General features: G+C 40.3%; 1 protein-coding gene across 1 annotated transcript in view; it reads right to left on the reverse strand.

Annotated features, from left to right (window-relative positions):
• cacna1bb (calcium channel, voltage-dependent, N type, alpha 1B subunit, b) overlaps positions 1–12,186 on the reverse strand; it is a 63,411-nt gene that overhangs the window by 30,288 nt on the left and 20,937 nt on the right. Inside the window, exons 12-16 of the mRNA XM_037692074.1 lie at positions 8,386–8,482; positions 4,443–4,603; positions 2,652–2,789; positions 789–990; positions 429–593 (exon numbers count right to left, since the gene is read on the reverse strand). Of these exons, the coding sequence (XP_037548002.1) occupies positions 429–593; positions 789–990; positions 2,652–2,789; positions 4,443–4,603; positions 8,386–8,482 (763 nt within the window). The remainder of the gene's footprint in view (positions 1–428; positions 594–788; positions 991–2,651; positions 2,790–4,442; positions 4,604–8,385; positions 8,483–12,186) is intronic.

Genomic DNA, 12,186 nt, shown 5'->3' on the forward strand with positions numbered 1-12,186 from the left:
TTTTACTAGTCATATATACACTATACTGTGTATTTTTACTAGTCATATATACACTATCCTGTGTATTTTTACTAGTCATATATACACTATACTGTGTACTTTTACTAGGGCCATGTACACACAGTACTGAGGGGGCGGGGCTTACGGCAGCACTCACTGCTCTCTGAGGACAGAGACTGATGAAGGATTAGTTTCTTCATGTGCAGCCTCCAAAAGTCTAAAGTCTCAAACACTCCAGAAAAAATAACTAATAATCTTATTAAAAAGTCACCGGAGGGATCTGAAAACTCAATAAAGTTACTACGCTGGCAACACTGGGAGGTTACAAGTACAAAACTCTGGAGATATTTTACTGCCATAAATCAACAGTTTATATATTTAATATGAGGTAAGGGACGTTTGTCTCCTTTTCAGGGAGTAAAACTGACCTTCATCATCAGCACGACTGTGTTGAGAGCGATTAAAGTCATGATGGCGTACTCAAAAGGCGACGACACGACAAACTTCCACATCTTGTACTGGTAGGACTGCTTGTTCTCTGGCATGTATCTCGTAAGAGGCCTGGCGTTGATGGCGAAGTCAATACAGGCCCTCTGATTGTGGAAAAGAAAACACAAACAGAGTGGGTGTGAATACTTTGTCGTTAAAATAAAATACTTCAGGGGACGATGCAAGAATTTCCATCTAGATAAAGGAGGTGGTCATCACAAAACGATTTGTTGTTTCAAAAGAAACGACTGACAATCAGAATAAAAACTAGAAAAGTGAACAAATGTCCACTTCCCCACCTCGTTCTTCTCCAAGCTGCACTCGGACATGGCCTTGTCTCCTTGCTCCTGGAAGGTGATGATGATCAAAGCTACGAAGATGTTGACAAAGAAGAATGGAAACACCACGAAGTAGACCACGTAGAAGATGGACGTCTCCATGCGGAAGCCGGGGCTGGGGCCCTGGTCCTCGTACGTGGCATCCACCGAGTGCTTCAGGACCCTGAAAAGATAAAGTCCGTAAGTTTTCACTCAGCTCTGAGGATTATCCACTTAGGGACGTTTTTATTTCATTCAAAAGGTGAATGGCTAAAAAAAAAGGAACAGGTCCTTCTAGAAAATGTGGTGAAAAGGAAAAAGTTTGTGATCATTTTACCATTTTTATTGTTTTAACCTTTTACTATGTCATACCTGCAAACTCAGAAGGGATGAAAAAGGTGACAAATCTAGCGCCTGCTTTTTGGCAGCTCCACCACGTGGTTATTGATTAAGGGAAATACGTCTTTAAACAGTCTGGTTGGGATGGGATCGATCAGACGTGGCTGGTTTGGATGAAGCTATTCTTTTTGACAACTCAGAGAGCTCAACAGAACAAAAACAGTCCAAACATAAATCAAGTTCTAGTGACACTTTTAAAGTTGTCTCATCTGACACGGAACCAGAGGTGATACTAGGAGTGTTGGTTTGAAATGTTTCCCTAATTGAAACAATTTTATTTATAAAGAATCTCATGAAGTCATCACTGCTTATAGTTGTAGGGAAACATGAACAAAGAGATGGGACTTTTCATTAGACTAGCTTTGGTACTGAAAAGGAACCTGGGGTTATTTTTATTCTCATCAATTAAAGATGAATAATGTAAAGTTCTAGCTTTATGGGGCGCTTTTTTATACGTTAGCAAGCCATCTCTCCAGGATAAGTAAGATTCCTCAACGTTAGTGGAGCGCCATTTTCTTTCCAGCTTTCTAGATGTCTGTTTTAAAGTACGCAGCTCAGAATTGAACCAAGGGACTAATCTCCTCTGACTGATTACTTTCTTTTTCAGCGGAGTAGCTTTATCGAGAGAAATTTGCAAAGAAGCTGTAAAATTATCAACTAGATCAGAGCTTGAACTTCACTTGAGAGGTATTGATCTACTGATTTTTGATTTTTTTAATCCGGATCAAACTTCTTAAAATAGAAAAATGAATGAATGCGATTAGCTTAGGGTGACCACTTCTCGTTTCTTTTAGTTCACAATCTGTGGTTTCACTTATTTATATGTTGGAGTTTTGCATAAATGACTGTCTAATAAGTTGCAGATTTGTGAAACTGACTCAATAAATCATTCTTCTCATTCATTCAACCTTTATTTAAACAGATAAATCACACTGAGCCTCAAAGATATTTACAAATCAGAGTTGTTCCTTGCCACCAAGCTGTCAGGATTTAAAGTAACGTCACATTGATTCAGTTTGATAATTAACAGTTCACCTCTGTGTAAGGAAAATGAATGAAACAGGCTAACGGAGGCATCAGCGGCTCTTCACAAAGATGATTTAGATTCGTCTGGAGGTGGTACTTTCACTCAGGCGCTCAGTGTTTTTGCTGTTTAATGAGCCTTGATTGCATCTGTAACGAGCGCGGAGTAATTAAACCTGAGAGAAATCAGTGGGGTTTCATCTGTACTGCAGCGGTTTCACCACCCCGGGTGTGCCGAGTTCGTTCTGGGACACGTCACGAGACGCGAACGAGAGAAAGATGCTTCCAGCGCCTGCTCGCTTTTCAGTAATTTCCCGTAATTTATTCATCTCTCTGTCAGAAAGCAAATCGATCTATTCCAAGCGGACTAAATGTATAAACAAAAGGTGTTAGGTCAAAAAGGCACGGACTTAAGCGACTTACAGTGGCCAGCCCTCTCCAGTGGAGACGGTGAAGAGCGTGAGGAAAGCCCAGAGGACGTTGTCGTAGTGAAACTCGTACTTCTTCCACTCTCTGGGCTGAGCCGTCACATCATCCTTATTGTAATCCAGAAACTGACCCCTGCAAAGAAGCACAAGAAACCCCTGAACATCCGTAAGACCTGGGCGTTCATTTATTCTCCTCTATAGGTGAACCTCGTCCGAAAACCTAATGGTCAACGGATGAAACGTGCTGAAATTCTAACTGTAGGGTTTCCAGTTCTTTCTGCAGGTTCCTGGTTCCAGAGGCAGTGCCGACAAGCTGAAGCCGACAGTCATTCCACTAATCACCACCAGGACTATACAGAACCTGGTTCCTGCGCCTCCTGTCCTGGACCAACTGACTGTCCTTGAATCCTCGACTCCTGTACCTACCTGTGAGTAACGAGTCTTCCTTGTGGATCTTCCTCTGCCTTCCTACCACTTGCCTCCATGTTTCAGCGGGACCTCCTGGATCTAAAACCCTCCACCTTCCTCTCTACGCTGCCCTCCTGTAAGAAACCTCCAAGCTGCTCCTCACAGCCGCTGAGCTCTCACCTTCCCTCCAGGGTGTTCCACATGTACAAACCATTGTTTATTTAATCACTGTAAATAAATCACTTTATATCCTTAGAAGGGTTCTGAGTTCAGTCCCTTCTATCTGAGCAAACACGTCCGTTGTGACACTAACCAAGAGTAAAAAGTACTTTGTCTTGATCTGTGGTGGATGAGCTGGACAAGATTTAATGCATACTGAGGCATGTGCTTGAATGCACAACACACGTACGTGAACTTTAATAAATATAGATCATTTTTTTGAATATTAACATTAAACTGAAACCTTGCTGTGATAATTCAAAACTTTTGAAATGAAGTTCTGTGGAAAGTTGCATACTGATCTGATCTCTGAAGGCAACTTTATCTCCATCTTCTACTGCTCATCTGTAGTCGGGTCGTGGAGGCAACAGGTCCACGAGAGAAACCCAGACCTCCCCTCTCTCCAGCTCCACCTGGGGGACTCCAAGGTGTTCCCAGTTCAGGACATAAAATCCCTCCAGATGGTTCTGGGTCTGCCCCAGGTTCCCTTCCCAGTGTGACGTGCCCAGAAAACCTCCAAAGGGAGACGTCCAAATTAGAAGCCTGAACCACCTCAGCTGACTCCTTTAGATGGAGCAGCGGCTCTACTCCGAGCTCCCCCAGATAACGGAGCTCCTCTTCCTCTCTCTAAGGCTGACCCCGCCCACCTTACGAAGGAAGTTCATTTTGGCCGCTTGTATCCTGGATCTCGTTCTTTTGGTGCAAACTTCTTGATGACAGGAAGGCTGGAACGTAGACAGACCAGTAAAGAGAGCGTTGCCTTTCGACTCAGCTCTTTTTTCACCACGAACAAACGAAGCAACGCACTCATTACTGAGGACAAGACCCCATTCCATCGATCCACGTCCCGCTCCATCCTACTGCCACTCGGGAACATGCCCTGATACTTGAACTCCTCCACCTGAGGCAAAGACTCCCCAGTTAAACAAATCGGATGTTCATGAGAAAGACTCAATAATAAAATGCGAAAACATAAAATATATGTTGAATAATAAAGTTCTGCAACATGTTTCCAACAGCCTAAAACAATATGAATAAACTATTTTTTACTCTTCCTGGTATCAAATTGATATAAACTGAATGGCACCCAGTGACAAGGCAGAAGCAAATACATCTTTTTTAAATCTGATTTGAACCCAAAACATTTACAAGTCTGCACCTGCAGTCTTTCTCCAGGCCCTTGGACTCGTCGGTGCAGTAGAAAAACTTGCCCTTGAAGAGCTGCACGGCGATAACCGCAAAGATGAACATGAAGAGGATGTAGACGATGAGGATGTTCAGGACGTTCTTCAGGGAGTTTACGACACAGTCGAACACAGCCTGCAGAAAAGCAAAATTCACAGCGAGGTGTTTTCGTCTACTTTTTTAAGAACAGATTGATTCAAGTAAAAAAAAATTAGGTTTCTAGTTGAAAATGTCTACTGAAGATACGAAAGAGAGGAACTTCACTTTTATAACCTAAAATCCTAATTTGTACTTAAAACATAGCTGAAATAAAACAACTTTTGCAGACTCAGTAACTCAGCTGTGATCTGTCCTGCATTTGGGATAAGGCTAAGATTATTTTAACCTAAAACTAAACTGTTTGTTATTATTTTCATTAATGTTTTACCATTTTCTCACTCGCTCTCGACCAAGACGGACACATTTCTTCCTTCTCCCATCCTCCTGCTTTTTTGCTCTCTGTCTTGTATATCGGAGCTCCTATTTACACATCTTCCGAATCGTAAAGTGCCGTCATGGATCTGGTCAGCTGGACTTTCAACACAATCAACACATTTTTTTCAACCAAGCGACAGGGTCCTGGAGAGCCCTCATGCCCCACTGAGACTCACGCGGTAGATTGTGTCATGGATCCTTTGGGAGTTGATGTGTCTTTCCGTATTGTCTCAGGAGGACGCCGAAGATGTTTATAAATTTGGAACCATGATAGCAGGGTTTCTGCTTGTTGGCACCAGCGAGCACCTATGGCTATTGAAGAAGACGGCGGCGGCAGTTTCGGCCATGACAAAGCTGCCGACCCTGTGTGAAGGTTTGGTTCGTGCTTCAAGCGCTCAAAATCAGCTGATTTACGAGCAAAACTGTAAGATGGACGCGATTTGTGAGAATCGCAGGCCACTTGTGGCTTCTGGGACTCACCAGCATTTTGTGAACGACTTTGGAGGGAGCTAATAAGCACAGATCAGTGGAATGCCCACATATCTGGTCATTTTGGATGGAAAGTACCAGCAGGACTCAAGGCTGATGAGAAATAACAGTCTGCCTGAAAAAAAACAACAACAATTGTGTTTTATCTGAATCTGACTTCCCCGTTTGGACGCAAAACAGGCTGACATCAAATTTCTACTGGGATATGTGTAAACTAAGGAAAAGTTCTGTCTATCGCAACCCCCCATTTCCCCCGAGAACTTCTGTGAAGGCTTATCAGAGCTGTACCGGTAGACATCTTATCAGGACTATGGACTATCTGGAAGTGCTTCATGGACAAATCTCACCGTCTTGTCATCAAATGCAGATGTAATGTGTTTATAAATGTGCTGCTGGTAGAGTTTTTTGATGTCTTAAATCGTGTCCTGACAAGGACAAGGTGTGAAGAGATCTTTTTTGTACTACCACTATCCATCCTCATGGCCTTTTCCCCTTTTCTATCTAAAAGGATAAGGGGTCGTGCTCTTAGGAGCAGCAGCAACGTGCACACAGACCATCTTTCGGACGACTGTACGAACAATCTTACTGTATTTTGGCACAATGATAATAAAGCTTATTCTGATTCTATTAGTTGCTATTTGTTTCCAGTTTAAAGTGTCCATATTCCCAAAAGTCAATAATAAATTATGCATTTTGGTTTTGGAAAGATCATTTAGAATTGTTTGTTTATCTAAAACCCCAACGGAATACAAAATAATACTTTTAGTTTTCCTTCTCTCTGATCTCATCGACTTTTGCTTTTTACTTTTGCACATTCTGAGGTTGGATTTGGATTTTAGGCTGACCAGTTTTTTTTTACTTCCACCCAAAAACCTGTAAATTATGTTTGAGCTTTTAACAAAACCGGTCATGGTGTGATTTTTGGGCAAAAAGCAGTGAGAAGGTGTTCCTGTTGGCTTTAATGTGTTTGAAAGGTGCTCCAAATGCTAATGCGTCATCCGTTCACCGGACACCGTGATGACGACAGGCAAACCTTTCAGGTAAACTCTGCTAAACATTTCTTTTCCCTCACAACGACCCATCGGTGCGCCCCGTTAAGGCAGAATTGTCGTCCACCGGTCACTGTTTTCAGCTACAGGTCTCCCAGCTTGAGTCATAATATCTGTGCTTTGGATGAAATGCTTTGTTGATCTGCCCTGACGTTTAATCTAACCAATGAACTGGCTGCGCCATCAAGGTTTTCCTCTGCTCCACAGCGAGGGCTGATTATATTTTCTGCCAGCCTGTCTGTCCAAGTATTCAAGAAGAGTTGTGTTTCAAGCATCTGTCTGCCAACGCTGATCTGCTTCAGTCATTTCACTTCTACTTCTCCCTTCAGATCTCGTGTTTGGTCAGATGAATTACTTTTGGACGATCAGTTTCCTTCCTGCACCAGAGGGAAGCTGCTGTTTCTGCTTCAGAAGAAGCAGCAAAGAGTCACAGTCTTGGTTGTTGTTTGGACAGTTTCAAGTAACATGATATTTATTTGTAGTAGTTAGTTCCTCTCAGTATTGAGGGATTTACAATTTGAAAATGTCAATGTTTCGCAAACAAGACCACACATTATACCCCAGCTGATAAATTATTATACAGCATTATAATAATCTATAGAAATGACACGAACAAGCAAGGACCTTTTTTTAAAACTTTGACCTTGATTTGTGACCTCGACTTTAAAGCTGGGGTGATGAAAAGTGTACTCAACACTCTGTCTGGTGATGATACTCGAGCAGAGGAAGTTTTGTTAAATTATCTTGAGGGAATCAAAAGTTATGGGCGGGACAAGAGAAGGTTTGCGGGCGTTCGAGACTATGCCAAAATGCGTCCGCCTTTGAAAGGACGTATAAAAACCCAAATCTTAAAAATAAAATAAAAACACACAAGTGGAACATTTTCTATGATGTTTAAACGTAATGACTGCAAGACCCATCAAAACAAAAATTCAAGAAGAATCAAAATCCCCCTTTTTTCTGTCTATACACGTCTGTATTCAATAAATACCGTAACTGACGGTCTACAGAGCGCACCAGACTATAAGCAGTGCAAACTAAATAAAAATAAAATAAAAACACTATTTTGTGGGTAAACAAGCCGTGCTTGTGTATAAGCCGCGGTTGTTCACGTTGTAACGAGAGGCAGCACACAGCTACTGAGAGAAATGTACAGCTCTTGTTGCAGATCAAGAATCAACCACTAGATGGCGTTTCATAGACAGTAATTAATAAAACTTTATTTAAACATGCAGTCTGATCAATGCATGTCTCTCTTAGGGGGTGGGTTCTCTTGATTCAATGACAGTACCTCATTGGTTCATTGTGGTTGACTGCTGGTCACATGGTCACAGAGAGGGATTATGGGTAAAGTATTTTTTTCATTGTTATTTTGGTTAGTTGTTTAACATTGCTTTTTTTGTGACTAGTCTGTTCTTCTTAGCCTTTGTAGTTTATGTTCATTACAAGTTAGTCCATTCAGTAGCGTACAGTAGGGGTGAGCGATATGGCTCAAATATAATATCGTGATATTTCAGAGCATTCTGACGATAACGATAAATTTTGTGATATAACAAAATAAAACAGAAATCAGTTATTCATTTGACAAATTTAACTTAAATGTTGCTTTGCAGTATTATATAACAACAACAAAAACAAGGGTTAATTTTACTTAAATTATTTATTAGTAAAGTATTCAGTCTCAAAGTATAAAAATAAAAAATAAAAATGATCCTTCTGTTATTTAGATTGAAAAAGTCTGCACCAAATATAGATCAACAAAATCCACCACAAAAACTAAAGTGCAGGTGAAGTTTCCCAAAATGAAGCTTAAGATCTGAGAGAGGTGCAGATTGCCTCACTACCATGTAACTGTGATTGGGTAAAGACGTACATTTTTAATAGACGCGTGGTGGACTGGATTACCTTCAGCTTAGGCAGCCGTTTGATGGTCTTGAGTGGCCGCAGGACACGGAGGACTCGTAGGGACTTGATGGTGTTGATGTCCTTTCCCTTGGTTCCTCTGTGCAGATGAAGGGCAGTTAGTTTGGGTCATGTACTGCTCGAAGTGCAATGGGTAAACCAGGGATTCCAGTCTGTGTTCTGTTGGTGGGGTTCATGCATGGAGTGGATGGATTTATTAAACTAAAACATGCAACAGTGTTCGTTCATTTATTTCCCTTCTTTCTTACATTCTTCCTCCCACCTTCCTTCTCTGTACCTTGTTTTCCGACGTCATTTATTTTGGTTGTTATTCTGCCTTCCTTGGGTTATTCTATTCCATCCTGATCTTTTGTTTCCATTGTTGTATTCCCAAACCAACATGTTTGTCTTCACATTCCTTAATAACCTCATCTATGATTTATTCTCTTATTATTTTTATAATTTTCCTTACAACAAGACGACAGTTTTTGATTATTTTTAATTTTCTTTAAACTTTCACTGTTATTTCTCAACTGAACTGATTCATTACGAGATGTTTGGCACAACAATCCAGTCCAAACTAAACACACGTCCCAGGTAAAACTTCAATTAAAACAAATTATTTGTACATTTTTCACTTTTGCGCTGCTTACCTGAGCACTGATTTCACCACAAATATCAAAGAACGTATTTTTCATTTTTCACAGGAAACGCACAAAGAATCTGCCTTTGATTTGGGAAGCAGATTATTTGCAGGAACCACTCGCGTTACAGGAAACGCTTTGTGTTTTAACTGGTTACTGTGGAGCACGGGGGGTTCCCAGCAAGCTGTGGTACTAATAGCATACAAATTAAAGCCATATTTCAGTCCTTTAATGCACATTCAATACTATATATGTTTATAATTCATTGATAAATTGGTGAAAAGTGACTGAGTGATGTTTATATAAGCCAAATCTCTAAAGAATAAGGACACAAGCAAATATAAAGTGCTCCAGCAGCAATGCACTGCATGACAAAGGCTGCTTGCAAAGCTAATAATTCATTAAAAGATAAAAATGATAAATCTATAAAGCTTAAGCAAACATCAGAAGAGCACAAGGGCCTTTATTTAATTTGTTAGAGTGCACTCATCTCTGTAGAGAAGTACAAAATGAAGTCAAATCTGCTGCTCACCAAGAGACAAACGAGAGCTCAGTCAGGAACTCATAACGGTACTTTCAGTGGACCGTTGTCTCTTTTGCAGCTTTTAAAGATGTAAAACGAGGTGAAACTGTCGTTTGATGCTCCAACAAACAACCGAACGTTCTGCCCCAGTGAAGAGATAATTACCGAATAAATATATTTCATGTGAAAATACAGCGAGAACGTTGAGAACCAAAGGTCTTAAAGGCTGAACTTTGCTGAAGAAGCTAAAACTCAAAAGTGGGGAAAAGCTAATTAAAAGGTAAAAGTGTCAAATTAGTTAAATACAAAAATAGCTAAGAACTAGTTAAGCGCAACGTGGCAAAAAACACTAGCTTGAAGATAAAGGTAGCAAAACTAGCTACCTAAAAGCGCAGGCGCTGAATGACGGTTGAAATGTGCTGAAGAAGCTAAAACTGTATCGTTGTAACTAAAAGAGGCAGAACATTCGACAAATGTAGCAAAAAGCTAGCTTAAATTATATAAAGGTAAAAGGAAACAATAGCTAGAAGTTAAACGTAGTGAACTGGTAGTTAGAAGCTAAAAAAGCAGAAAGCTAGTTAAAACATAAAGGTGGAAAAATACTATGTCAAAAATTAAACAAGAGCAAAATGTTGTAAAGTGGTTAGATAAAAAGGTACAAATATCAAAATGCTAGCTAAAAATAGCAAAATGCTTACCAAAAGTAGCAAAAGCTAGCTAAAGTCTAGTAAAAACCTGAAGTAGCAAAAGGTTAACTAAAATGTAAACGTAAAAAAAAGTTAGTAAATTGTAGTAAAAACTAGCTAGAAACCTAAACTAGCAAAAGGCTCTCTGGATGCTAAAAGTAAAAAGTAGTAATATCCTAGCTGGGAGCTAAATGCACCAAAAGGCTACAAGTAGCTGAAGTAATTAGCCTTACGGTACGAGCACAAAAGTAGCTGCTTTATGTTTTTATTCCTACAAGCAGATCATGGTTTGGCTAACAACATTTCGCAAAGTAACATCAGTCATTAATGTTTTTAAAGATATAAAATGAAAAAAAAGCTGCTGGATTTACAAACCATTTTCTCCATCACTTCTCGAGAAGCTATTTTAAAATATTGCCAAACAAACTCTTGTTAAAGACGCCTGATTTGTTGAAGCCTCAAAAGTCCCGACAAACAAAATTAAAAAGCACCTGAAGAGTAAAGTTCTGGTCGTTGCTGAGCGAATTAAAAACAAAAGTGTTAAAAACAGTTTTGTGTGGAACGATGGAAGAAGAAAATATGCTTGAATGTAAAGAATTGTGGGAAATATCTGGGCTCGGAGCATTTCAAACCCCAAAGTGAACAGCATGCGGCGCTCATGCTTCAAGAACTCGAATACCCTGACATGCAGAGTCTGGTCCAGTCCTGCTGTTCGAGGACCCTCACCACACTCAGAAGGCAAAGAGTCTCCAAACGGCTTTCAGAAGAGCTTTCAGGAGGACAAACAGCCACTAATTAGAGCTCATCTGTACCTGCATGTGTTGAAGTAGCTTCTGATGGAGAAGCTGTTTATTTCTAACAAAGCTGAGGTCTTTCAAAAAGCTATCTGAAACAGGTAAGACAATGATTGTTCACAACCTTACCACAAAACCTCACCTTAAGTGTTTGCATTAATAGGGCCTGTATGTGATTAATTTAAATTAAAGTCCGAGAGGAAAACAGTTTTCCCTTTAAGTGAAACAAGTTCTGCTTTAAGACAAAGTGTCCTAAAATTATAATGAAGAAGAAAATATGTATTTGGGAGTAGAAAATGGTGATCGATACAGCTACTTCACAAGTTAAAGTTGATATAACACAATAAAGTAACGTTTAATCATTGCAGCATCTTTACATCAGCCTTCTGAAAGCTCTTGGATGGAGTTCCCAATATTGTCTTTTGAGATTTGTTGTCCAATATTGGCACAGGAGGATAAGAGGGAGAGGCATGATGGTCAAGCACCTGGGGTGTAAAGGTTTATTCAGTGCCTAAATGTCAGGTAAAGAGGTTTGTATGGGGGGGGCGGGTCAGTAGGTAGAAGGTAGAGAGGGACAGTTCCCACCTGGCCACACTTTGTTGCGATCTGACGAAGAAAAGAATTGATAAGCGAGCAGACGATACAGAAAGAAACACCAGCGTTGAAAACCAGACAAAACAAAGAGTCGAGGCAGAAATCACAGAGACGTGAACATTTCACACCGACAACAGTTAGTGGGACTTAACGAAAACCAAACCACAACGAATTTATTAAGACTGAGAATGAAGTGACCTGATCTACGTTTGTTCGTTTGTTTATCACAACAAACAGAGCCTAAAGGAATAATCAAAACAGGATCTTGAGTCCGTCCATGATTATTCTTTAAGCCTTGCAGTGAGAGGTCAAACACCTCCGTGGTGTGAAGGTGGAGGGTCAGGTGACGGATGGACGAAATGTTGAACAGGAAGTGAACATGAGCGTTATTAAGGCTTATAACGTTAAAAGAGAGAATCGGTCAATTTGTCCCTTGACTCAGCTGTAGCTCAATTTTCACGTCATATCCACCCATAGACATTCCATACTCGCTGGTAGACATGTTAGAATCGTTTTTAGACATTTTGTACCCACTGGTTGCTATTTGTACACACCAGTAGACA

Source organism: Nematolebias whitei, chromosome 18 (genome assembly GCF_014905685.2).
Source record: "Nematolebias whitei isolate Nwh7 chromosome 18, NemWhi1, whole genome shotgun sequence".
Lineage (NCBI taxonomy): Eukaryota > Metazoa > Chordata > Actinopteri > Cyprinodontiformes > Rivulidae > Nematolebias > Nematolebias whitei.